The following is a 26418-nucleotide window of genomic DNA, read 5'->3' as shown; positions in this document are numbered from 1 at the left end:
GCGAAGGAAGTTTTGGTGCTGTAACAAATGTGAAATATTGGTTACTCATTAATGTAGCCTGAAGAAAAGGCACCTTTCCCTGAAATGCACCCCTGGCACTCGCACGCTGGGCCCTTTGGGTAAAGAAACCAGGTGATTTGCTGCATGCGCCATAGAACAGCCATGTGGGGGTGCTGATTTAACTGTCTCCAAAGTAGCAGTCGCTCTTGAATGCAGCATGAAGAAAATGCCATCGGCGAGCCTGCACACAATAAAAGATTCTGTACAGGCATAAAAAAAACCTGAAAAGTCACCCAACCAGGATTTGATCTCAGGACCCCACGGGCAGAAACAGGCACTTTAACCATTATACCACAGGAAACTTGACCTTCTGGAAAAGGTTCCGGATGACTGTAATAACCCATTGTCCCCTTGTGCCTCTGCATTGTCCGGCTGGGCCGGAAGTCCATCTTCTGCTTAATAAAGTCAATACCAACCTGAGGCACATTCCTAAAGAAGCCTGCCTGAATAGCTCAGTCAGTAGAGCGCAGGGCTCTGGTCAATAACCTGGTCCAAAAGGTTGTGGGTTCAATTCCCACCTCCGCCAAAAACTCAACTCCAGAGCAGCTGTGGTCCCCTGTGCTTTAGCCAACTCTTGAGAGTGATGGAAGGGCAAGTGCCAGAAGTCCATCATCCGCCTTCCATTTGGCTGCCCCTTTTTCCAACTGGGGTTGTCCTTCAAAGCTACGCCAGTATGTTCTTCTACTTCAGGCCAGGGCTTCCCCATCTGGCACCTTGACCTTACCTTTGCATCAACTTGGGTATTTTTTCCCCATACAGAACTCTTTTTGGGGTTTGCCTAGCATCAGGCTGAAGTTGACCTTGGCAAATTGCTTAATGAGGACAGTGTTCTGTGGCCAAGCTTAACAAAAAAAAAAGCATTTGAGAAGCTGACTAGCGAGGGCAGCTTTGGTGCGATTCTGCTGAAAAGAAAGTAGAGGTCGCTCTTGAATGCAGATGCAGAAGATGGCACAGATGAACCTTCTTGAAATTAAGCATTTGAGAAGCTGATTAGCGAAGGAAGTTTTGGTGCTGTAACAAATGTGAAATATTGGTTACTCATTAATGTAGCCTGAAGAAAAGGCACCTTTCCCTTAAATGCACCCCTGGCACTCGCACGCTGGGCCCTTTGGGTAAAGAAAACAGGGGATTTGCTGCATGCGCCATAGAACAGTCATGTGGGGGTGCTGATTTAACTGTCTCCAAAGTAGCAGTCACTCTTGAATGCAGCATTAAGAAAATGCCATCGGCGAGCCTGCACACAATAAAGGGTTCTGTACAGGCATAAAGAAATCTGAAAAGTCACCCAACCAGGATTTGAACTCAGGACCCCACAGGTAGAAACAGGCGCTTTAACCATTACCCCACAGGAAACTCAACCTTTTGGAAGAATTTCCGGATGACTGTAATAACCCATTGTCCCCTTGTGCCTCTGCATTGACCGGCAGGGCCGGAAGTACATCTTCTGCTTAATACAGTCAATACCAAACTGAGGCCCATTCCTAAAAGAGCCTGTCTGAATAGCTCAGTCGGTACAGCGCAGGGCTCTGGTCCAAAAGGTTGTCGGTTCAACTCCCACCTCTGTCAAAAACTCAGCTCCAGAGCAGCTATGGGCCCCTGTGCTTTAACCAACTCTCGAGAGTGATGGAAGGGCAAGTGCCAGAAGTCCATCATCCGCCTTCCATTTGGCTGCCCCTTTTTCCAACTTGGGTTGTCCTACGCCGGTATGTACTTCTACTTATAGACATCTACATCGTTCAGGGCTATAGTTTTCCTTTAACTGTAACAATTTATAAAATGTCTTACTACAGTTATGTCTATAAAGTAATATTACTAGTTTTCACATAAATATTTAGATTGTCAGCTCTTGTGAGAGCCCTCTAATCCTCGTCTTTCTCTGTAAACCCTTGTTTGTTATAAATTAATTTCTAACATAACAAATAAATGATGGTGATAAATTGAACCTTACAAAAAAAAAAAAAACTAACCACAGATGGTATAAGGATGGGAAACATGTCTATCACATATCTTACATTTAAAAATAATGATGCGGCATATCAAAATGTGCATCTTTTTTTAATTTTGCGGTATTGTAAATATTAAGACAGTGTACAACAATACAATCACAATGCTATTTCAAATACCAACATAATATTGCACTCAGAACACAGCTCAGAATGCCATCAAGCTGTCATTATGTTCTGATGAAATATGGAATGTGATGACTTTACGTCTTTGCAGGAGTTGAGATGAGAGAAATATGCTGTGCATCCTCACACAGAAAAGATTTCCAATTAATCAAAGCATTTGAAAACTGCTTTTTTTTATTTGCTCTCTAGGAAAGTCACTAATTGCCTTAATTAAGTCTTTACCTTGCTTCTAATGTTTGGGTTATTTAATTACAACACCTGACTTCTACTTTTCTAAAATGGGCGTTGGTTAAGGCAGTCTCTCCCTCTTAAAAGCCGCTCAGCAGTTGGCGGGGGAGGATCTAGCACAGAGTTGAAACCAAGGCACAGGAGATGTTTACACAAAGAATTGTTACTACGGAGAGGTAATGTACCTTGTTTACTATGACTAAAGATAAATAAGTTAGGGACCACCATGTGGGGTTTTACCTTGACGTGGTATGGTGGCTTATCAATATTATGATCATAACTTTGTAACAAAAAAACCCTGTTTCAAAATTACATGCACTGGCATATTTACTTGAATTACTTAGACAGGGCTTTATACTTTTTGAAATTATACTTTTTGAAATTGGCCATAGGTGTGCATCCACAAACCCCCCCATATTTATCACTAGTATGATCAAATGTACTGTTTAAAAGCCAAAATGAGAATCCTTTCATAAACTATTACATAATGTTTATGCTATACCCTACTTTTATACTGTTTTGCTCTATTTTTAGATTATTTTGCACACTGGAATGCAAATGGACATATTCTCTAGATCAGGGATCCCCAACCTTTTGAACCCGTGAGCAACATTCAGAAGAAAAAAGAGTTGGGGAGCAACACAAGCATGAAAAATGTTCTTGGGGTGCCAAATAAGGGCTGTGATTGGCCATTTGGTAGCCCCTATGTGGACTGACAACCTACATTGAGACTCTGTTTGGCAGTGCACATGGTTTTTATACAACCAAAACTTGCCTCCAAGCTTGAAATTCAAAAATAATCGCCTGCTTTGTGGCCACTGGGAGCAACATCCAAGGGGTTGAAGAGCAACATGTTGCTCACGAGCTACTGGTTGGGGATCACTGCTCTAGATCATGGATGGGATGATAAATTTTGGAAGCAAATTGGGTTAGATGATATTTGTGAGGGCAACTATGTAAAAATAGGTAAGTGAATTGTTTATTATGTGTCATACTGTAAGGTAATAAAGGAGGGTTCTTTAATTCAGAAGTATAATACAGGTATGCTTTCATTTAAACATTAAATAAACCCAATAGGCTGGGTTTGCTTCCAATAAGGATTAATTATATCTTAGTTGGGATCAACTAAGATATAAGCTACTGTTTTATTGTTACAGAGAAAAAGGAAATCTTTTTTTAAAAAATTTGGATTACTTGGATAAAATGGAGTCTATGGGAGACAGCCATTGCGTAATTCTGAGCTTTCTGGATATCGGGTTTTGAAATTTTACAAATGTCATTATTTGAAATATTATTAGAAATGTTCGATACATGTAATTCATATTCTCATGCCTGTCTTTAATTCTCCCATTAAATGTGCACTGTTTGGACCATACTGAGAAAGAAGGTTATGTTCAGCCATTGACTATGGCTTTGTAGAGTCAAAGGTCAAAGAGAGCAATCAGTCCTGATTAAATCTGAACCTCTAGATTTCACTGGTGTTTATGTTAGAAATGACGGTTATAAAGCCCTGCACTGTAATATCCCTAATGTGGAGTGGGTTAATATTTGAACTATATAATCCAGCCACAGTCAAGCTACTGTATTATGTGCACTACAATCTTTATTCTAACAGTGTTATTTCATTTAATATAAATGGAAAATGGTTAGAAGAATACATGACAAATATTTACACAAACATTACTTCTAGTCTTGGTAGAGCACATAGTATAGCAATACCTGGATGTCTACTTACAAATTATGATATCATTTTTATATAGTCTGTTTTAAATGTTATTATAGCTATACATATAAATATATTTTTTTTTCTCCCAACCAGGAGATCAAATCTTGCCACCAACATACAGTATAACATAAAGGCGCCATATGCACCTTTCAAATGTAATAGAATTAATAGGAATTTATGCTGACAAAACATCCATAGTTATACCTTTGGCTAGGTCAGAAAATGAACAGATTACCAGGCTAATGATGATTAGGCTGACCTAATTGTTTGAACCTAGTACTAATGAATAGATCACCCAATAGGGGGTTGTATAGTGACAATGGCAGTTTTTATATTCCTTGAATTCATAAAATAGACTTTTCTAGCAGACAGGAAGGACTATATGTATAGTAACTACATTCCATACTATTTGGCAGCAATTTGGAAGTAAATTGGATAGACAGTAGTTGGGAAGTCAATAGTAGGGGGTCGGAAATCAAAATTAAGAAATTAAAAATAAAATCATCAGGAATTATAATATTTTAAATTAGATCTAATAGCATACACGGACTTTCTAGTACCTGTTTAAGCTTTTGGTGAATTGTTCCTAATACCTAATGGGTATTTTCCTTTGCATAATGGACACAGATACAGACAAGATCACACTCCAGTTAGACAGAAGAATGCAAGTAGGAACAGTGCCTGCATCCAACATAAAGGGTCTGCAATAGACCTTTAGTTGTCTCTACACATGGTCCATCTTCTGGTTGTTATGTTGAGTACAGAACTTGCACTTTTGCTTAGCAAATTGCTCTATGGCTAAGCTGTGTATATATTATTCACATGTCCATCCCACTTACAAATAATGTTGTCATTTTTTATACAACATAGGGTGCTAGAGGCAGCTTGTGTATAGATGTTTCTGACACTCAATTTCTAAGTGCTTAATAAAAGACCTGGTGGTCTGCATATTGCTTGGTCATAGCCAATGTTCAAATAAAGGTTTTTTAAAGAAGATTTAACTGGAGTGCTGCTACTGCGGGTGGGCACGGCTACCGTGTGATGTGCACAAAATCTTCATATTTTTTTAGCTTAGTGCTGAGAGTTGGAAGAAGAGGATTGTTCCCTTCAACTCAGCACAGTTCCCCAAATCCCTTGCCACTTTAACTAAGATTGTGTAGGTCATCTGGGCCCAATGTTATACCCTATTGCATAATAAATCTTTATTGAATTGCTGACATGACTTAATATTAACCAGTAGGGTTGCCTGGTGTTGAGACTGAGGGAAGCAGCTGTTAGTACTACAATGAAATGTTTTGAATAGAGGTATCCACTCAGTGGACAAACTCAGCTATTGACAATTGTTAATGGATTCAGTCTTTTCCCTGTTTGGGCTAGTATTGCTATATGATGGTAAATGTTTTGAGTACAGGTATGGGAAACCTGTTATCCAGAAAGCTCTGAATTGTGGATTGGACCATAGACTACATTTTATCCAAATAATCCACATTTTTAAAAATGATTCCCTTTTTCTCTGTAATAATAAAACAGTACCTTGTACTTGATTCAAACCAATACATTATTAATCCTTATTGGAAGCAGAACCAGCCTATTGAGTTTATTTCATGTTACGTGATTTTCTAGTAGTGTTAAAAGAGAAGGAAAGTTTTCTTGCACTTGGGGGTGCCAAATGTTAGGCACCCCCAAGTGATTGTATTAACTTACCTGAAACCCCAGGCCAGTGCTCCTATCAGCAGAAAACTGCACCGGCCCGGGGTTATTCCAGCGAGCACCACAGAGTGATCCTCTTCCAGTTTCTTCTTTCTTCAAATTTCCTGGGGCAGACGCATGCGCAGTAGAACAAAATAGCTGACTTTTTTTGTTAAAGTTCAGCTTTTCTCTACTGCGCAGCTGCTGATAGGAGCACCGGCCTGGGGTTTCAGGTAAGTCAATAAATCACTTGGGTGCCTAACATTTGGCACCCCCAAGTGCAAGAACACTTTCCTTCGCCTTTAAGTTATGAAGATCCAAATTACTGAAAGATCCATTATCTGGAAAGCCCCCGGTCCCAAGCATTCTAGATAACAGGTCTCATACCTGTAGTGAGTTTGTTATGATATGTGACACTTCACATGATGGTAGTAACAATTTTGCACATCATGATTTGCAAACATGGGCTCTATTTTGCTTCTGGTGTAATTTTCCATACGTGTAATAATATCTGGTTACATAATTAGGATCCGTGAATCAGGACAGAGGGTGGGAATTCCCTTTTAGTTTTAGTTTTCTTTGCCACAGGCTGTGAGCATTTAATGCCAGTAGTGTTTTGTTTTTTGTAACACCAGTACAATGTTTCCCTGTTTTTTTATGAACTAGAATTGTAGTCTAAGCCTAATGGGAAGAGACAGTAATAATACATTCATGAAATTGAGCCAAGGACTGAAATTAAAGACACAACATAGCTGAGAAGTTAAAAAAATGCATTTTGTGGAATCAGGCCATGAAAAGATGACTTCTTATATGTGTACATGCTTTGCTTGCTTTAAAATTGCCCAATGATAAAATATTCTTTATGCCCTGGTATTTGTTACAATGTGTTACGGTGGAGTGCATCTGCATCTGCAGTATCCCAACAGATGGAACTGTAGCATACCAGTATGTGGGTCAGCTCCCAATTATGTTTTTCAAGTAATTCCTATGTACACTAATTCATTTTAAAAATGACATCATTGGGAGCAGTTGCAATTCCACGTACTGCTTTGTGGAAGTTAACATTAAAAGAAACATAAAGTAAAAATATATATACTCCAAATTAACACCTACATTTAAAATCAATGTACATTTTTATGATCTTCATTTTCTGCATTCTATGAATCATACTCTTTATTACATTTTCTCCAAAGTTTTTCTTGGCTATTTTAACTTCTTTTGGCAGATGTATTCCAACAAAGTTTACATAATGGAGTTTTCAGAATGGTTTCCCAGTTGATAATGACCTCGTTTCTTGGCTACCTTGTTCGATCTTTCATATGTTTGGGGCTATTAAGTTAGACAATATTTTGGAACCACAAATGGTATTTCAGATTGAAAATATATAATTATTACATTCCTAGAAATTATATTACCCTAATGATGTCCCCCCCTGAACCGTCTAGAAGCTCAACTAAGAATGTGATTTACTTTGTGCTCTTATCTGCTGCAGACACATTTGGTATGCAGCAAGATAGGAGCACTCCTAAGTACAGCAGCATAAAAATGAAGACTGTATTCAAGGTTTAAAATTAAAAAAGAAAAAACACATTTATTGAAATTGAACAACCCTGAGAATTTTTTTTCTACCAGAACTCTCAATATTTTCAGTAAGCCTGTTTCTTTAGGTTTGTGTATGTTTCCTTTGGATACATTGGCATCTCCTAGATTCCAAAAACGTACAGCTACATTACAATTGCTCCTCCTATGTATGCAATATCTTAGTACTAAATAAATAAAATGTTATTATACAATTAGTTATTCTGAGTTGTACCACTAACTGCAATACAAAGATTATGGTAGAAAATAGACCATAAAGTAAAGATTATGGTAGAAAATAGACCATAAAGTATAACCGACAAGAAAAAAAAAATCTTCTGTTGAAATGAATCCTGTTTAACATGCTCTTAGCAAATAGAGTTAATCCAGATATTAAGATTAGAAAGAGATGATGTTAATTCTGTAAAAAAAAAAAAACAGTAAAAGATTAAGGATTTTTTACCTTATTTATTTAAAAGTTAACATTTGTAGCAGACTGATAAATGGAGTCCTCATTTATTCTGCATTCCCCTAGGGTTTGGCAACTAAAGGGTCACTTAGTCTATTGAGAGAGTAGTTCTCTCCTTGCTGGGTCAAAGCACAACCCTTAGCTTTCCCAAATTTGTCCACTAGGTGACAGTGAGCTTTCATATAAAAGGGTAAGCCATGTGAATCTAGAGACTTTTGCCAGAGGCTGCCCCCAAGTGGATGGGATTCACTGAGGATTCATTAGCAGTGCAAGGTTTAGTAAAGGGCAGCTAGACCATGTTACAGATCTTTCTAGGAGAGCCAGCCAGGCTTAGGTCTACCTATATGAGCAGCTCTTGGCTCCACCAAAGATTATTAGTAGAGATTAGATTTCCACGGGCATTGTTGCCTAATCGGGAACCTAGTGAGAGGTTGTATGGATTAGGGTTCCACATAAGAGGTGCCCCTGGAGTTAGAAGAGAAGCTCTGGGTGGACTTATATTCCACTTTCAAGCCTCTGCTAATGATTTGTATTATGAGTATGTTCTGATTACTCAATGACTGTGCTCTGTATCATTGTTCTAAATAAATCAGTTCTGGTTAATGTTTCAAGAATCACTGATGCCTGTTTTTGATAGATATACTGCTTACAGTTATATTGTACCCTGCCTCCACACTGCTGCTCACCCCCTGACAATAACAGGTCTTATCTGGAGCACATATAGGGGTAAGGCTACTAGTTAGAGTAATGGTGTCAATCAATTCACTATAACCTTACACATTAATAAAAAAAACATAGTTAAAGATGTTATTCCTAATTTGCTGCTACAGACTGCACTGGTTTTGGCGCAACCATGCTCTGCAACCTGTTTCATTGTGATTTATTTAAGATTTTGTAATGCAGAAGTTTTGAATTCAATTCCTTATATAGTCAACTCTACTTTAATAATCTGGTATTCTGAAAAGGAAATATGGGTTTGATCCAACGTTATACTCAAGGTTGGGAAAACCAACAGGGGCAGACTGTGGTCAAACTGATTGTGTTGTTAAAACGTTATGTTTTGTAAAACAATATCTTTGGAATTTGTTATTTAAATTCTGTAGTCATTGAACTGGCTTATCAATCAAACACCTTATAAAGGGTACATATTCGATCTTCTGCAGGGAAAATGTTTTAGAGACAATATGTATGTAGTCATGAGTATAATGTGTAGTCCTGATGAAGTAGCCCCTTACACTGGTCTTATTTAAAAGGACATAAGCAAAATCAATATGTTTTACATTATTTACATTATTAAAATAGTTTTTCTGGAAATGTATGTCTCTTATGATTTCTGTAGACTACCACAAAAATAGGGGTCATGTTATATCAAATGATTTAGGAAGACAAAATAATGATATAGATACCAAGTGTGCAGGCAGTTTCCTTAATATATTTTACCCTCTTACAGGAAATACAGGAAATAAAATCATATATTTTGTTACAGATGAAATTGTGCTTTTCAGACCATATTAACAAGAGATAGCAACATATTGCAGTCTTTTCCAGAATAATATATATAAATCAATAAAACAGAAATGTACAGTAAATTATAAAGGCTACATATATTTTAATTGTGTCTGGGTCCAGACATAACCATTGGGTTACCAAAATGCTTCAGTCATCATACAGAATATATAGCAGAAAAGGTGTGGGGGAGTAATTTGTTCTGGCCACTTCCTGAAGTTAGAGGGGTGGTATAAGGAATGCCTACATGCTTTCACACTCCTTATGAATACAGCACTCCAATTTGAAGTGCAAAGACCAATGCATATGGACACTAAGAAATCTATTTACTAACATTTGCCTTTCTATTTTTGGCAGATCTCTAAAAAAATTGAATTCTGATAAAACTCTTATTTTGATTTTTCTCGTGTATAAACGAAGAAAAACTGCGCCTAGTAAAAGCTGTTGAAGTCTCATGGAAGTCGGTGGGAGCTGTGCTGATCCTATTGGACCATTTTTAATTAATCCTTACTTTTAGGGGTTTTCTGATTTTTTTTGCTAGTAATTGTTCTAAAAAAATAAGGGTTTTAGTGCATCGTTTATCGTTTTTTTTATTCATGCTTTATATAATTGGATCTTTTAGTAAATCACAGCATTCCTGGTTTTAAAAAAAGTGAGTTTACTGTATTTGTGGTTTCTAAAAGTACTAAAATGATAATGTTGATAAATGGACCTCCCCGAGTGCTGGGTGCATAGTAACAATTAAAAAACAAAAACATATAGGGGGTTACTTATTTATATATTTATTTTACTAAAACCACTTTGACCACACTCCCATCCACATTTTTTCCCTATTCATCAATAAATTAGCTAGAAAAAACTCCCATCCACATTTTTTCCCTATTTATCAATAAATTAGCTAGAAAAAATCGAGTGTATATTATATAGTGAATAAAGTATATAGTGAATAAAGTACCCCCTCTTGTAAAATATAAGGATATTATTATAAGGATATTATAAGTTACCGAGGAGTTTCGTATACAGGTCATGGAACTCCGAGGTAACTTCTAATATCCTCATATTTTGCAACTGTATTATTATAATACACTAAGTTTCAGTAAGTCATGTGACAGAAATTACATCAGAACTCACAGTTTATAACTGATGACTTCAGAACTCACTGTTTATAAGGATATAATTTACAAGATATTTATGGCTTTTGTGTATTATATATAAAATAACAGCACTCTCAGGATTTGTGTAATAAAATAACAAAAATATTTTTTTGTTATACAAATCCTGAGAGTGACGTTATTCTATATATATATATATATATATATATATATATATATATATATATATATATATATATATAAAACCTACCTTACTGGCACCCGGGTTTCACAAAATTTAACGGTGTGCACCACTGCACCATATATATATATATATATATATATATATATATATATATATATATATTTATTTATACACATTATTCTCAGGCCAGCACTCCCTGTTATAAAAATTAAATTATTTATTGTTGCATGGTATCAATGCCCGACATTTCGGTCCCAATTGGGACCTTTTTCAAGGATATATATAAATATTATTATTTGTATTCCACTAAATGTATGGCTACATGTTTATATTCAGTGCAGATGGCTTGGAAAGAAAGTTGCAGCAGCAGCAAAATGTTGGGAACTTCTGTTAAATGCCTTCCAGCTGTGCAGTCTCTGCTTGCTGGGAAAACATGCATTTCTGTCAGCACTTTGCACTTTTTCTGAGCTTGTTGACTGTAAATATCTCAATATTTTCCTTAAAACAACCATTACTGGGGGTATTCAATGCTCAATCCTTTGCGCCCACCTTGCAACAATATTTGGCAATATTCTATGTGAGTGACACTTGACTTGTCTGTCATTTAATGATACAATAACTGCAGTGCGTCATTATTCTGCATCATTGTTTGGCAGAACTGTGTTCATGAGGGATGGGCTGGAAGAGGCTCTAGCACTACTGCAAGATCACTCCCATTAATTCCAGTTTCAAATGTTTTTACACCACCCTTCACTAAAGGGTGGAAAGTCACTAAGCAGCTTAGTTACAGTTTCTGAATTCCAGGCAAAATTAAGTAAATAGCACCAAAAAATTACATGAGGAAAGTGTGTTTGATTTAATCCTGCTCCATTTGTCCAATCCAGACATCTAACCACACACCTGTTAAAATGTACATTTATGCATATTTACTACTGAGCAAAATTAATTTAATGTTTTAACAATAAATGATTTACTGAGAATTCCATTTAACATCTCAGAAAGCAGTTTGCTCATGTGGGCACATAAGCTTGAGTCTCTGTAGGGTTCAGGTTGCAATTATCAAATTATGAAAAGTAAAATCAATGAAAATACATGCTGACCGCTCCATTTCTCCATATCTGATATTCCCCTATTGCCCGTTCAGCTTTGTTATGAAGAAGCATACATTTTTCTTTGAAACTCAGTAAAACAAATGTTAGCCATGCAGCGTTGCACTCCTTCTATTATTGCAGACAACATGGGCCCTGGGAGAGTTGGTTCTTAATATTTTGGCCTTAAATTATATCTCTGTTGTTTACAATATGTGCCTGCACTGGTTTGTTAAAGGGGCAGTACATCAATCTGTTCTGACTTTAAAGCAAAAATTATTTTGTATTCAAATGAAATCAGCTAGAAATCTAATAAGCAACCTACATCATTACATCTTTTCAGAATACTGCCATCCCCAAAGTACATTCAGTTTAGCTATACACATACTAAGAGATTAAACCAGTTATATGGCCATTTAGAGCCTTGCATTATGTAATATTTAGTTTGATGCTTAAAAGACATGTAAACCCTAGAGTACATATGCTAGAGCAGGGTTTCTGAGGAAACCAGCAACGCCATTAGGGATGTAGCGAACTGCCGATTTGGTGTTCGCGAACGCCGTTCGCGAACACCGGCAAAAAATGCGAACGTTCGCGGACAGTTCGCGAACTTCGAACACCCGCTAAAATCGTTCGATTCGAACGATCGAAGGATTTTAATCATTCGATCGAAGGATTTTCATTCGAATCGAACGATCGAAGCTATTCGATCGAATGCTTTTCATTCGATCGAATGCTTACAATCGTTCGAACGAATGGAAATCGTTCGATTTTTAGCGGTCGAAGGAATTCGAATGGTCGAATGGTCGAACGACTTGTATTCGAATCAAACGCGAACTCAAAATGCGAACGTTCCCAAACGTTCGCGAACATTCGGCGGACGCGAACGGTCGAAGTTCGCGCGAACTAGTTCGCAGCAGAACAGTTCGCTACATCCCTAAACGCCATCTTTTAATTGGCTGCCAGCATGGAGGGCATGTTTAGTAATCTGAGAGGAGAAGTACTGAGCATGTGCAATAGCCAACAACCAAAGGAAATTCCTGAGGGAGGGGGCCAAGTGGGTTAGAGGGAGAAAAAGATAAAAGAAGCCCTTGAGCAATGGGCACCTCTCTACACCAGACCTTTGTTTATCATTTGAATAGTAATGTGATTCCGAATTGGAATTCCTCTATAGTTTTGCTAAAATCTCAAAATAATCTCTCAAATAACACAATTAACCAAAAGCTAAAGTAGAGTATCCCACAGACCACTATATACTGCATTCCTTACAGACAATAGGCAAGCCTTATTTAACTAAATGAAGCGAACCCTTCATGGCCATCTTTTTAAATCCTGCAAGATGCTCATTTGTAAAATAAGAGACAATTCAAAAGAATTCTACTATTGAAGAGGGAGAGTTTTTATATACTATCAATGAATTTTTAGGACCTGTTGGGGATTGTGGAAGGTATGAATAAATGTTTCAATTGAAGGTCTCAACAGCACCAGCTTACTTTTTTAGAATTATCTCTTTACTCATATACTGTATATCTGTACTATATATATAATGCCTCACATACCAGCCAACGCTGCAAGGATTGCATTACCTTAAATTGTTAGGCAGATACAGGTAAGTATTCATTGCCGCTTATACATTTCTAACATTTGTACTAATATAGTGGTAACAACTGCATTCGACAATTTCAACAGAGCTTTGCATATCAAATAAAAAACATCTGCTTCCTGCACTGCTAAATGTACTTGAGAATCCCTAGAGAGACGTTGTCTCTCCATACAGTGAAAATATACAATGAAGTGAAACATTTAGCTTAAAGCATTAAAGTCTAAAAAAGATTTTAAATCCTCCAAGTGCAATTGCTTACCCAGTATAACTCCCAGAGGACAGGTTAACTTGTACAAAATGCACATTTTGGAACAAAGAATTTAAATCACACTTTCATTGTTTGCATGGTATAGTTGTATTTTACAGATTAATTTTAATAAAAAAGAGAGAACTACACTTACATGTAGATGTTTTAAAAACAAGATATTTACCTTAACAGGTTCTAGAGGTATTCTGGTTAACTAGAATTTGTCTTTATCTAACATTAGTTAGTGTCCCAATTAAACTGGTTTCCCTATCACTGTCGTGCACATTAGTTCCAGTATCATCAGAAGCCATCGAGCCTGCCTGTATGAAGATGGAGACTACCCAGGGTAAACCCACACAGACATAGTAAGGACAGGGCTCAGTTTGGAATTGAACTTAGGACCCCATCAGTGCTAACCATTGAGCCACGTTGCAAACAAGCAATCTAAACACTGCCTTATTTGGTCTTTATTATTTATGTTATTTGTTTTTAAAATAATTTATCTAATTCATTTTTTCTATTAATGGGTTTGTAAGAAGGATTAACTGTAGGGGACGAGCACAAAGATATTGAAAACAAACTGAATGTTCACTTTTACATTATCAAGTAAAGCATTGGAGTGAGGCGGAATGGAAAATTAAATAATTCTCAACAAATAAATGCAATTGAGAAATGCTCAACTTATGCTTAAGTGCTGTGTTGCTAAGAATAGATGGACTTCCCTTTGATATTATATTTCAGTACAGCCTTGGACAGGTTATATTAGTACATATCCTTATATCCCTTCTGAACAGTTGAACAGACTGTACGAACATGATTTATAGAAAAACATCTGGTTCCCAACTGCTTGAGACAGTCTGACCCTTCTGTTACACCAAGTGTAATTCATCATTTTAGGACATCAAAAAAATATGCTGAGTGCTAAACTGCAGTTTGTTTTTTCATGGGGAAGGAAGGATTATTTTAGATGCTTTGTTCTCTCTCTTTCTCTTTCTTAAAAGAAAATAAATACATTTCATAGACCTCATGAAGTTTATAATCTAGCCAACACTATTGAAACAACTTCTTTAAAGGAAAACTATAGCCCCAAAACGAATACTTGGGCAACAGATAGTTTATATAAAATGAAGTGGCATATTAAATAATCTTATCCAACTGGAATATATATGGTTAAGTAAATATTGCCCTTTTACATCTCTTGCCTTGAACCCCCATTTGGTGATGGTCTCTTTGCTGCTTCAGAGATCACCTGACACGTGGAAGCAAAAGACATAACTCTGTCTGTTCATTGGTTCATGTGACCTAACATGTATAGTTTGTTTGGTTTGTTTCTTTGCACCGTGAATCATACAATCCCAAGGGGCTGCCCTTATTTTTTAAAATGGCAATTTTCTATTTATGATTACCCAATGGCACAGACTACTAAAAAAAGTATATTATTATGAAAATGGTTTATTTACATGAAGCAGGGTTTTACATAAGAGCTGTTTTATGCAATATCTTTTTATTGAGACCTACATTGTTTGAGGGGTATTGTTTTCCTTTAAACTCTAAGCCCTAAGTTAGAGCACTGGTTCAGTTATATACCGCCCAGCATAATAATAGCTTATCGAAATGTGTTATCTGCTATATGTCTGATGAATTTTCATTTTGGTTTTGTATTAAAATCTGGAATACCCAAAAAGTTTACTTAATATTTGAAATTCAAGCATGTTTTAGATATTCTAAAGGGTTTCAGTAAAGAAGTAAAATCAAATCTTGTGGTTCCCCTGATTCTATTGGTCAGAGTACATGTGTATGAAATAGTGCAATTAGTAACCCACTTTTTGGGCTATAAATGGGATATTATAAACATTTTTACTCAACTCTAAGCAACAAAAACACCTCAGTATTTCATATCCCTGGCTACAAAATGAAAAAAACTCTCCCATAGAGAAAATTTGCTATAATTCAGAAAGCCAAATCAAGCAACTATACATACTGTATGCTTGCATTATTCTAAGAGCACTAGACCAATCAAAACCAATAACAGGTGATTAGGCTAAGGCAAATACAGTATTCAACATGTTACTAAATATGTTTACTGTTTGTGCAAGTGGTACTGATATAGTTATTGATCACAAACGTATTTATTAACCTCTTAAAGGAAAAATATACCCCAAACAATGTAGGCCCTCTATAAAAAAAATATATTGCATAAAATGGCTCATGCGTAAAACCATGCTTCATCAAAATAAACCATTTCCATAAAAATATATTTTATTATTGGGTAATCCTAAATAGAATTAAGGGCCACCCCTGGGGTCTTATGATTCATGGTGCACACAAACAATACAAACAAACCATAAATGTTAGGTCACATGAACCAATAAACTGACAAAGTTCTGTCTTTTGCTCCCACACTTCTTCCTGTTACAGTTAGAGCTGCAGTATTTCTGGTCAGGTGACCTCCGAGGGACCACAAAGACCGTCACAAAATGACTCAAGGGAAAATATGTAAAAGGGCAATATTTACTTAAAGGAGAACGAAACCGCCCTAAAGTTAAAATCCCCCATGTACTACCCTCCATTGACCCCCCTTCCTGATTCCTCCCCATATAGTCTTACTAGAAAAAGTGTCCCTGGCAGTAACGCTGACCTATTGATGCAAAGTTGTGAAGTGGAGTGCATAGGCGTCATCTTTGGTATCTTTTGATTCCTTTGTAAAATCACCACCGTCACTTGAGCTTTTTGGTGCATGTGCACTTAGGACCAGTCTGTAATAGTGGCAACTGCCCATTTGCTGAAAAGCTCCATAATTTATAACAGAAAAAAGTGGATCCAAAGATGGGGCCCATGAGCCTGTCTGTGTAACTCTGCATAGGTAAGTCAGAGTTACAATGACAGTTTTAGGTCAGTGTAAACTATCTGTATTCATTTTGGGTGTATAGTTTTAATTTCTTACTGATAACACTGTTATTAGTAATCTATTTTCCATACCCCAAAATCCTTGCCTATGGAGTAGTCTACCAGATTGTCAAGTCTGGTGATCCAATTTGCGTATGACCTCTATTACATTTCAGTCATCTGTAAGACTTTTGCCAATGATTGGGAAAGATCCTAATGAATAGTGATGGGCGAATAAATTTGGCAGGCATCGATTTGCGGTGAATTTCCACATTTTGCCAGCAGCTAATAAATTTCTGCAGCTGTGTCTAAAACTGCGTCGTCGCCAAAAAATCTGTCATGTCAAAAAAAAAATAATTGTCACGCGTCAAAATTATTCGGACGCCCTTTGAATTCATTTGGAAAAAATAGTTAAATTGTTGCTCACATCAATATAGTAGACAGCTCTTTGCATAGATTGGCTATAATTCACAAGTTTCTGCACAAGTGAAAAGGACAATCTAGGCTCCCTTTCACAGGTTCAGGCCCATTTTGTTTGTTTTTGTAGTGTAAAACCAAGAGGAATCCTATAAAAAGAGAAAATATACAAATTCCAAGCAGATGTTTCATTAGTCAAACTCGAACTTAAGGCAGTGGGAGAGTAGCTAGCATTGTTGCCTTGCTGAGCCACCATGTCTCCTTGCTTTTACTGTATGTGAATTATCAAGATGTACTTTTGTTTCTTTATATAGAGTATTCTTTATTATTAACCACCAATGATTAAATCTTAAAAAAAATTATAACTTTCAGAAATATTGTCTCTAAATATTATATGGTTTGCAGGCAGGAGGGAAATCTAGTAATTTGTCTCCTATAAAAGGTAAGTTGTCCCTTAAGGTTCAGGGAATATATTGATTGCGTTGAGGTATTTTGCCTCAGTATTTGCTGCCCAGTGCCTTATATTCATCAAGCAGTTGCTTCTTCTTGACAAATACAAGGTACATGACAAGCAATTTGTCAAGAAGTTGTAAATGTTTTGACAGCAATTTCTAAGCTTCACTTATAATAATAAATGTAGTTTAATACCTCTAAATTGGAAAATACCTCTAGTATTGGTAATTTCTGGACTAATGTTAAAGTAAATAGCAAACCTATTTTTCAGACATTTAATTTGGTTTGAAAGATCAAAATAAGCACATAGAACTGAATTGAGACCTTTCACTGTTATAGATTGTTTTTTAAGGCTGAGTATTGGCATGGAGATGTAGTGACAAGAGAGCCTGGGTGATTTGCCAAGCCATCTCTGAGGTCTAGCCTGAGCTTCCTCAGCATGTGGTTGCTTCTGCTATACTGTAGATTTGAGTATGAATGTTATGAAAGCTGAAACGTAACATGTACAGTAAAACAAAACAAACATTGCTACTTCATGAAAACATTTACTAAATTGTTTCACATATTAGTCAAATAGACGCCAGGCTTCTTTACAGGGATGTTTTAGTAGAACTAAAGTCTATAAAGTTCTGTATATTATATAGTGAACTTACTGCACAACAGAGAGATATAGCAGCTCTATAACAGTAATGAGCTAGACCTTTAAAGTTGTCCACAGGAGCTCACCATCTTGTCAGGCCATCTTATGAATGTCAGTGACACTGCACATGCTCAGTATGTCCTGGGCAGCTGTTGGGAATATAGGCTTAGGGGTCAGCTGAAACCATTAATTAGAAAGAGCTTTGCCTGTCATAAAAGCTAATGCTAATGGAATGATTATTTTACTTTAAGGCACTGAGCTGCCATGTACTGTGAATATGAATTAATGATGAATCAGCCTTTTATTATGATTTTTACATTTTGTGTATTTGTTGTATATTATGAATCAATCACTGAGCTCACGTAACTGATGCAGTGGAGCGCAGAGCGCAGAGCATATGCAGTGAATCAACAAAAAATGTGGGTCTAACAGGGCATCTTCAGAGGCACAGATCTTCATTGCTAAAAAGTTTTTTGCAAATAGGGCGGCTCCTCAAGGTACTTTAATGGTGAAGTGTTAGTCCATTGTTATTGCTGGGGTTGCTAAGCCCTACTACATTCCATTGTGGCATTAGAAATAGAAGTGACTCGGTTTTAGGAAATTTTCTAGCATAGGGAACCATAACTGGGATTGTTTTACCAATAAAACAGGAAGACCACATTACAATCTCTGCTGCAGTACATTAAGGGCATATTTTATAAAAGGGAGCATTTTATTTTATGCAAAGAAAACAGTATAATAATGTTCCAGTTTATAAAGCTGCAGTGTTAGTACTAATGTTGAACTTCAGCATTTTTGTTCATACAGTAGGTGGCTCGTTTTAACAATGTACCGAGAGACCCTAAGAACAGCCCTTCATGTTACATTTTTCATAAGCCTCCCTATTTAATGGGGAATTTTGAGTCATTTAAAAAACACAGGCACCATATGTATTTTAAAAAGATGTTGCCATCTCACATTGAAACTAGGCACATACTAAGACTACACTCTATATGGTTAATTCCCATTTAAATTAGATGCATACTGCAATCTTTTCTTTTCAACATGCTAGTTCCTTGCAATCCATATACCATATATTCTTAGAGAAAACACCAAACTGGATGTTTGAAACATTTATTTTACAGATAGCCTTTATTATTTGTATTGATTTTAAAATATGCCACGGATTGGGGTGTTTCCTAAGCATTAAGCATGGGGTTTGTCCACTAGGCCACATTACAAATCACGCAAAGAAATACTGGACATGAAGTTCTTGAAAAGATAAGGCCCACATCCAGACCCCAATTTGATCAAGTTATATTGGCTTATATGCAGGGTAAGGAAAACATCTAAGGGTACATACATGTATGCATACTGTACAAGATAAAGAATAAATGGGTAGTGTTGGGATACTGATACCTTGGCTAATGGACAGTTATATTTTAATATTTTATTTGCCTACTGCTCAGTAGTCAAAGGTTATACATATTATACAGCAAAATGTGCAGGTCCTGAAATTGTTAAGCATATAGAGATGACTGATGTAGATCTGAAAATGTGAATGCAACATTTCAGAAGCCTTCTGTATATCGTCTGTTAATCAACAGACTGTCTGCCCAGGAAACCAAGTCATGTCTCACAGAGCTTCCACAGGGAATTGTCTAACTGCCACCGCTGCCAAAGACCTTGGCCTTCCAGAAGGACTTCCAGTGGCTGTTTCACTCATTGATGCCCATGCGAGAGGTTTAGGTATGTAAATACTGTACTTTATAGGAACACCAAACAAATGAGAGTTAAGTTACATCCTTTCCAAGAGATTTGCTAAGGAGATGTCATGCAAGGATGCAGAGGATGACATAAATTGTCTTAGATCGCCAGTGTCTCTCAGTGGATGCACTAATTTTGTCCCCAAAAATAAAAATACCCCAGCTCCCATAGTAAGTTTACTCAATTGCAAATACATATTTTTATTAGACTGGAGCAGGGTTGCCAACTGAAGGCCGCTGGGATGGATGTGGCCCTTCAAGATGTTGTTATGGCCCCCAGCCCTTTCCAAGGACTCCAATTTCTTTATGTTAGCTAGCTGCTATCATCTAAATAGATTTTTCATGACCTGATGGGGCCCATTTACAAACAATTTAATTTTTTTCCCACGAATCCTGAAAAATGTGTAGTTTTCCTATATCTCCAAAAAAAAACCTCTAAAAAATGTAAGCTTTATTAAGGGATTTATTAATTATTTATTATTCTGTCTAAAAAAACATAATACACCACACATCGCAAAGGCACGGAGTAAAATTTTTGCAGGTTAATTCTTATGTGACTTCTGCCAGAAGCAATATAAATTAATAGTTTCAATTCGGGTTTTCGCATGGCGTAAAATTACACACACCTTCACCATTTATTTTACACAGCTTATTAAACCATTTCTGCAGCAAATTTCATTTACATAGCATTATTATTATCTCCCCTAGTGTATAAACTTCTAAGGCAAAACTTTGCCAAGTAAAATTTGTCGATGTCCTATAGAAATCAATGGGAGCTGCACTGATCCTATTGAACCTCTTTAAATTAGTTTGAACTTTCACATTCAAAGTTTTCAAGGGATTTGTATTTTTAATATCTTACTTTATTCGGATCATTTTATAAATTCAATGACAATCATGGTTTTAGAGTTTGTGTTTAGTTGTGGTTTCAAACACCTCTAAAATCTGACCTTTAATAAATAAGTCTCTAGAGAGAAGTCTATCTGTATACAAAAGCTGTATCCCCCTACTGTAATATTATTATTTTTGTGATTAAAAACAACTAACTTCATCAATAATGAAAGGCCATACTTTACTTACCATTGACTACAGACAAATAGATGGATGGATGGAAAGATGGCTAGATGGAAGGATGTATAGGTTCGTTATACAGACATATATTGTTTATAGATCCAAATTGATATTTAATAAGTGATGTGGAATAGTATCTGTTTTGGAACAAATTTATGGAGCAAATGTATTACATTAACTGATTTCTTTTGTGATCTTTTGTGATCTAATTAATCTAGTAGATTGTTCTAAAAAAAAAATTCATGACCTCAAGTCTGAAGAATGCTCCTTTAATAAGTCTTTACAGTGAAGTCTATCAAAAGTTGCATCCCCCCAACTGTAATATTAGTTATGTTGTGTTTGAAGACATCCAGCTTATAGATCAGTGGTTTAACTACTGTGTGCCGGGCCCCTCTGGAAAAAAATCCTCGGAAGGGGTAACGCACAGGGCTCCCTACCTGGCACCTGCCCTCCTGCCCACTACCTGTTCCCTGGACCCCCCAGTTACGCCAGTTTCTAAAAACTTGGATTATTTGGATAAAATTGAGTCTATGGGAGACAGCCTTTCTGTAATTCGGAGCTTTCTAAATAGCGGGTTTCCGGATAACAGATTCCATACCTGTAGTATATACCACTCATATCAACTCCTGTTCTTTCCACAGATGATAGATGTATGGATGATGGAGAGAGGAAAGACACATAGATTAGATCTAGACTTTGCATATATATATGAATACATGGTTTACAAAATAGAACAGTGTTTCTGGCCTTTTTTTTAAAAACTATTCCTCTTCCCATACACAAGATTGATAATATGAGGAGAGGGGGCTATATGGACTCTCTGTCTCTCTTTCTTAACACATACAGGATGCATACACATATATACAATAAGGGGCCCATTTACTAACAACTGAGATTATTTTCCACGAATCTCAAAAAATGTGTGGTTTTCCTATATTTCTAAAAACCACAAAAACCTCTATGGTAAAAAGTCAAAGTTCTTGAGGTGCAATAAAAGACAATGGGAGCTTTGCTGATCTTATTGAACTTCTTTAAATGAATTCCGACTTCTAGAGGTTTTCGGAAAAGTCTGAAATTTTTCGAGGGGTTCGTATTTTTTAGCGCACCATTGATCTGACTAATTAACTAATTAATCTGACTAATCTGACCTTTAAGCCTCCACTTATACATTTATATATATTTTCATCTTTAGACCACATATTGTCAAATTTAAAATATACATTATTAAAAGGACGTCTGCAGGTGTCATTAACTAAATTTGTATATGAAAATAGTCTAGGGATTCTATTAAAAAAACTAGCTCTCAACACTCTAGCACTGGCATTCGTGAGGGTCGGCACTGATTGAGATAAAAATGTCCCCAGATTCACAAATTCAAAAACTGTTATTAGCAATGAATATAAAAACAAATAGAATAACTGATTTTTGTATTTCAGTACATTGGTACAACCATATTTCATTGCTGCTATGACACCATCCTTGGCTTTATTTAAAGGTTGCATTTCAAAGGTTCCATGTTGTACACAACATGGACATTGTGCACAGTGTTGCTGTTTAAAAAAATCTAACATGCTCCTTAGAAATCCGTTTTTTAACATGAAAGATATTGAATTTATTGCAGTTATTTAAGTACAGCTGATTGGAATTGTGAAATGTTACACCTTTTATAAAAATGTAAAAGCAGTTAAAAGGTACATCGGAATTCGCTTAAACTATGGCTTTCTTTTTGGAAATGAAATCCAGAGGGACCTGTAGAACATTAGAGGTCTGCTCTGGCTGAGAAGGTGATGACAGCCTAAGGAAATGCCTAAATTACAATCATTTTCCAATAACATAAAGACGAGAACTAGTGCCGTAGCTGTGGCTGCAGGTACACACTGGATCCTTAGTTAATATAAAGTGGTTGCTTGCAGCTGTATTTTAGGCATGTGGGGCAGTTAATCAGGCATTTTTGACCACAGCTGTTAAACAACTGGCTCTGTAAATTAATTGCTGGTTATAAAAGGCAATGCTTATACAGCTGTTCTCATTAAATTTAAATCTGCTATTGTAAGGGCAGAATATAATATTACAGCATAGAGCTTGGTTGGTGATAATAGCTTTGCACTTGTACCTAAAGGTGCTGTAACATCTTCCCATTAATTCCACTGAAGAATTAGGCCTGCTTGGTTGTTTTTAAATGCTCAATTACAAGGACTCCGCCACAAAAAAATGGAAAAAAAACTTTATCCAAGTTCCTTGCAGCTATTGATCCAACCTACTATGGGAACCTTGGAATTGCCACATGGTCCAGACTGACTAGAATATAATATGGGACTCCTTTAGCAGCACTATTCTGCTTTCTTTATGACACTGATGGGTATTTCACTGTTTCTGTTTGTACTATTTTAGCAGTATTATTATATTTGAACTATGAATGCAGTTTACAGAGTGTGTACTTATTGGCTTAATTAATGAAAGGGGTAGGATACCCCCAAAACTTCATGTGTTTGCATCACAAAAAAATTATAAGCACATTTGCTGGATCTGAGTGCTATATGTTAAAAATTCTTTACATAATAATTTATGGACTCTAGAGCAACGGATTTAGCACCAGTATTTAAGTTCATCACAAAGAGCACAAATTGTGGTTATATTCGTACAAGTTTGACCAGAATAACAGTTTAAATCATCACTGCAGGGGCACATAGGTTCTCTTTCCAAAAAGCCTTATTATATGCTCCTGTTGGCAGCAGTTTTCATAAGCCCACTACTGTAGCCGCATGCTCCATACTGATAATTAACATATCCAAAAAAACAGCAGCACTACAGTACTTCATTATGGGACCATTTTTTAATTGAAGTGCAAATACTTTATAAATAATAACTGGTTACGCCGCTTACATCACAATCTTGGCTATTTATTTATTGCCTGAATATCTATATGTACAGCCTGAACTAATAAGGGGCCGATTCATCAAGCTTGAGTGAAGGATTTGAAGTAAAAAAACTTCGAATTTCGAAGTGTTTTTTGGGCTACTTCGACCATCGAATGGGCTACTTCGACCTTCGACTACGACTACGACTTAGAATCGAAGGATTCGAAGTAAAAATCGTTCGACTATTCAACCATTCGATAGTCGAAGTACTGCCTCTTTAAAAAAAACTTCGACCCCCTACTTCGGCAGCTAAAAGCTACCGAAGTCAATGTTAGCCTATGGGGAAGGTCCCCATAGGCTTGGCTAACTTTTTTGATCGAAGGATATTCCTTCGATCGTTGGATTTAAATCCTTCGAATCGTTCGATTCGAAGGATTTAATCGTTCGATCGAAGGAATAATCCTTCGATCGAAGGAATAATCCTTCGATCGAAGGAATAATCCTTCGATCGTTCGATCGTAGCATTTGCGCTAAATCCTTCGACTTCGATATTCGAAGTCGAAGGATTTTAGTTCCTAGTCGAATATCGAGGGTTAATTAACCCTCGATATTCGACCCTAGATGAATCGGCCCCTAAGTGTTGTGGGATAGTATCTGCTTTGGAAGAATCATTTATCAAGAAAATCTATTACGGTACATTAATTGACTTCTTTTGTGAGCTAGTTTTAATGGTTATTGCTTTTATTGCATATATTTTGACTTAAGTTGTGATTGGAGCCAGCCTGAAGGAATATGGCCTAAAAGGGGACCATCATCCAATCACATCCAGATTAGCCCTGATTTGTGGAACATCTTTATGTAATGGGGGTAGGTATTCTTTAGACATGGCATCCATTATTGCTTTGGGTAAACGACTGCTTAGTTTATTTATAACATGTTTTAATATTTAATATGCATATTGGACCAAGATATCAGAAGCAAATTATAAAAACATTGTGGTACAGGAATGGAACCTGTTATCCAGAATGCTCGGAACCTGGATAAAGATATATTTCTGAAATTTTGATCTTCATACCTTAAATCTTTAAACATAAAACCCAATAGGATTGTTTTGCCTCCAATAAGGATTAATTAAATCTTATTTAGTACCAAGTACAAGATACTGTTTTCTTATTACAGAAAACAATTATAGTTTTTAAGCATTTGAATTTTGATTAAAATAGAATCTATGGGAGATGGCATTCCCATAATTTGGAGCTTTCTGGATAACTGGTTTCCTGATAACAGATTCCATGCCTGCATGTTGTTAATTGTTATGCATATGTAGTGTGAATTTGATACAGTTGTAACTTGGAATTTAGGAATGCTCCACCTAAGAAGTTAAAAAAAAGCCCATGAAAATGTAAAGGCACTAGACTCGACAGACTTTAATGTGACCACAGAACTCAGAAGTGTAAAAGGAAAAAAACAATACAAACATTTACAAGCAATATGACTCCACCGTCCTACAGCCTCAAGCAGCAGTTTAACTTCATATTCATGATATATGAGGAAAGAATACTAGCTACAGTCGAAGGATGATAGAAGTAGTATTTCTGCAATACCTGCTGGACTGATTTAAATCATGAACATTTAAGTTGACAGTATGTAATTGCATTCAATACATGAATAATGAGATGCGATGCAATAGTTGGAATTTAGCAAGACCTAAGGGCTGCAGGTTGTTAATGAGTGTTATGTATAACGTTTAGTCAGGGGTTTGTTATTTCTTCCTATGTTATAATTGTATTTCTCTGATAATAATATGCAGAGAAAATATTTGCGTGAAGATCACGCTGCTTTAATCATAGTGGGAAAAAAGATCAACCGTGATCAAGAACCATTTAAAGTAAGTTACACAGTTTATGATTGTAAATGGCAACTGATTTTATGAGAAGTGTTCATCTATACAAAATGCAAACCTTGGGCCAAATGCCATCCCTAATGAAGCCTCTATTCAGTTTTAAGCTTTCCCTTGCTCAAACTTGCTCATTCCAGCATTAGTCAGCAGTTTGCAATTCAATACTGATGTTGTTTGCAGCCAGAACAAATGCTGGGTTAAATGCTTTGTCATTAAAAATGACAAAATAAGCTTAACAAAGTTTACCAACAAGGCTAGAAGAACCTCGGTTAATTCTATAAAATATGGAGTCCCTGATGAGAATTTGCTCTGTGGGAATAAGAGGTGACATTAGCCAATAAATGAAATTTGTACCTATAATGACTCTGATTTATTCTCCAATGCATCTGTTATACTTGACTGATTAAGCCGTGATATTGTTTATTGTAATACCAGGTTTTAGGCTCACCTTACAGTGAGCAACCCAAGGGTTAATTAATACCTGAACATACAAAATGCATAGATAGGGTCGCTGACGCTTCAACGAGAGTTGTTGAGTTGAAGTCTGCTATAAGCAGTCTAGAACTGCCTTAAACTGCTAATATCTCTAAACCACTAAAAACAAAAATGAATGTGGATTTTAAAAGTGCTCGCTGAGTAGCATAACATCAAGATCCCATTTAAAAACCCACTGCAGTTTAGTGGTGTTAGAGCTCTTCTCTTCATTTTTTCCAATATAAAGGGGTTAATGGGCATAAACAATTGTTTTCTTAAGTTTTAGTAACCCACAGAACCCAGTCAGCAGATCTAATATCTGCCTACTGTTTGAAAGCACAAATCTAGTAATAGT

At 36.4% G+C, this 26418-nt stretch overlaps 1 protein-coding gene across 1 annotated transcript in view; it reads left to right on the top strand.

Moving 5' to 3' along the window:
• The window catches only part of LOC108714984 (FGGY carbohydrate kinase domain-containing protein-like), a 145924-nt gene that overhangs the window by 96662 nt on the left and 22844 nt on the right, over window positions 1-26418 (top strand). The window contains exons 2-4 of the mRNA XM_041591497.1: window positions 3309-3383; window positions 19615-19743; window positions 24455-24556. Of these exons, the coding sequence (XP_041447431.1) occupies window positions 3309-3383; window positions 19615-19743; window positions 24455-24556 (306 nt within the window). The remainder of the gene's footprint in view (window positions 1-3308; window positions 3384-19614; window positions 19744-24454; window positions 24557-26418) is intronic.

This window comes from Xenopus laevis, chromosome 4S, assembly GCF_017654675.1.
Source record: "Xenopus laevis strain J_2021 chromosome 4S, Xenopus_laevis_v10.1, whole genome shotgun sequence".
NCBI lineage: Eukaryota > Metazoa > Chordata > Amphibia > Anura > Pipidae > Xenopus > Xenopus laevis.
Note: the sequence above shows the minus strand (reverse complement) of the source record. Positions and strands in the feature narration are given on the sequence as shown.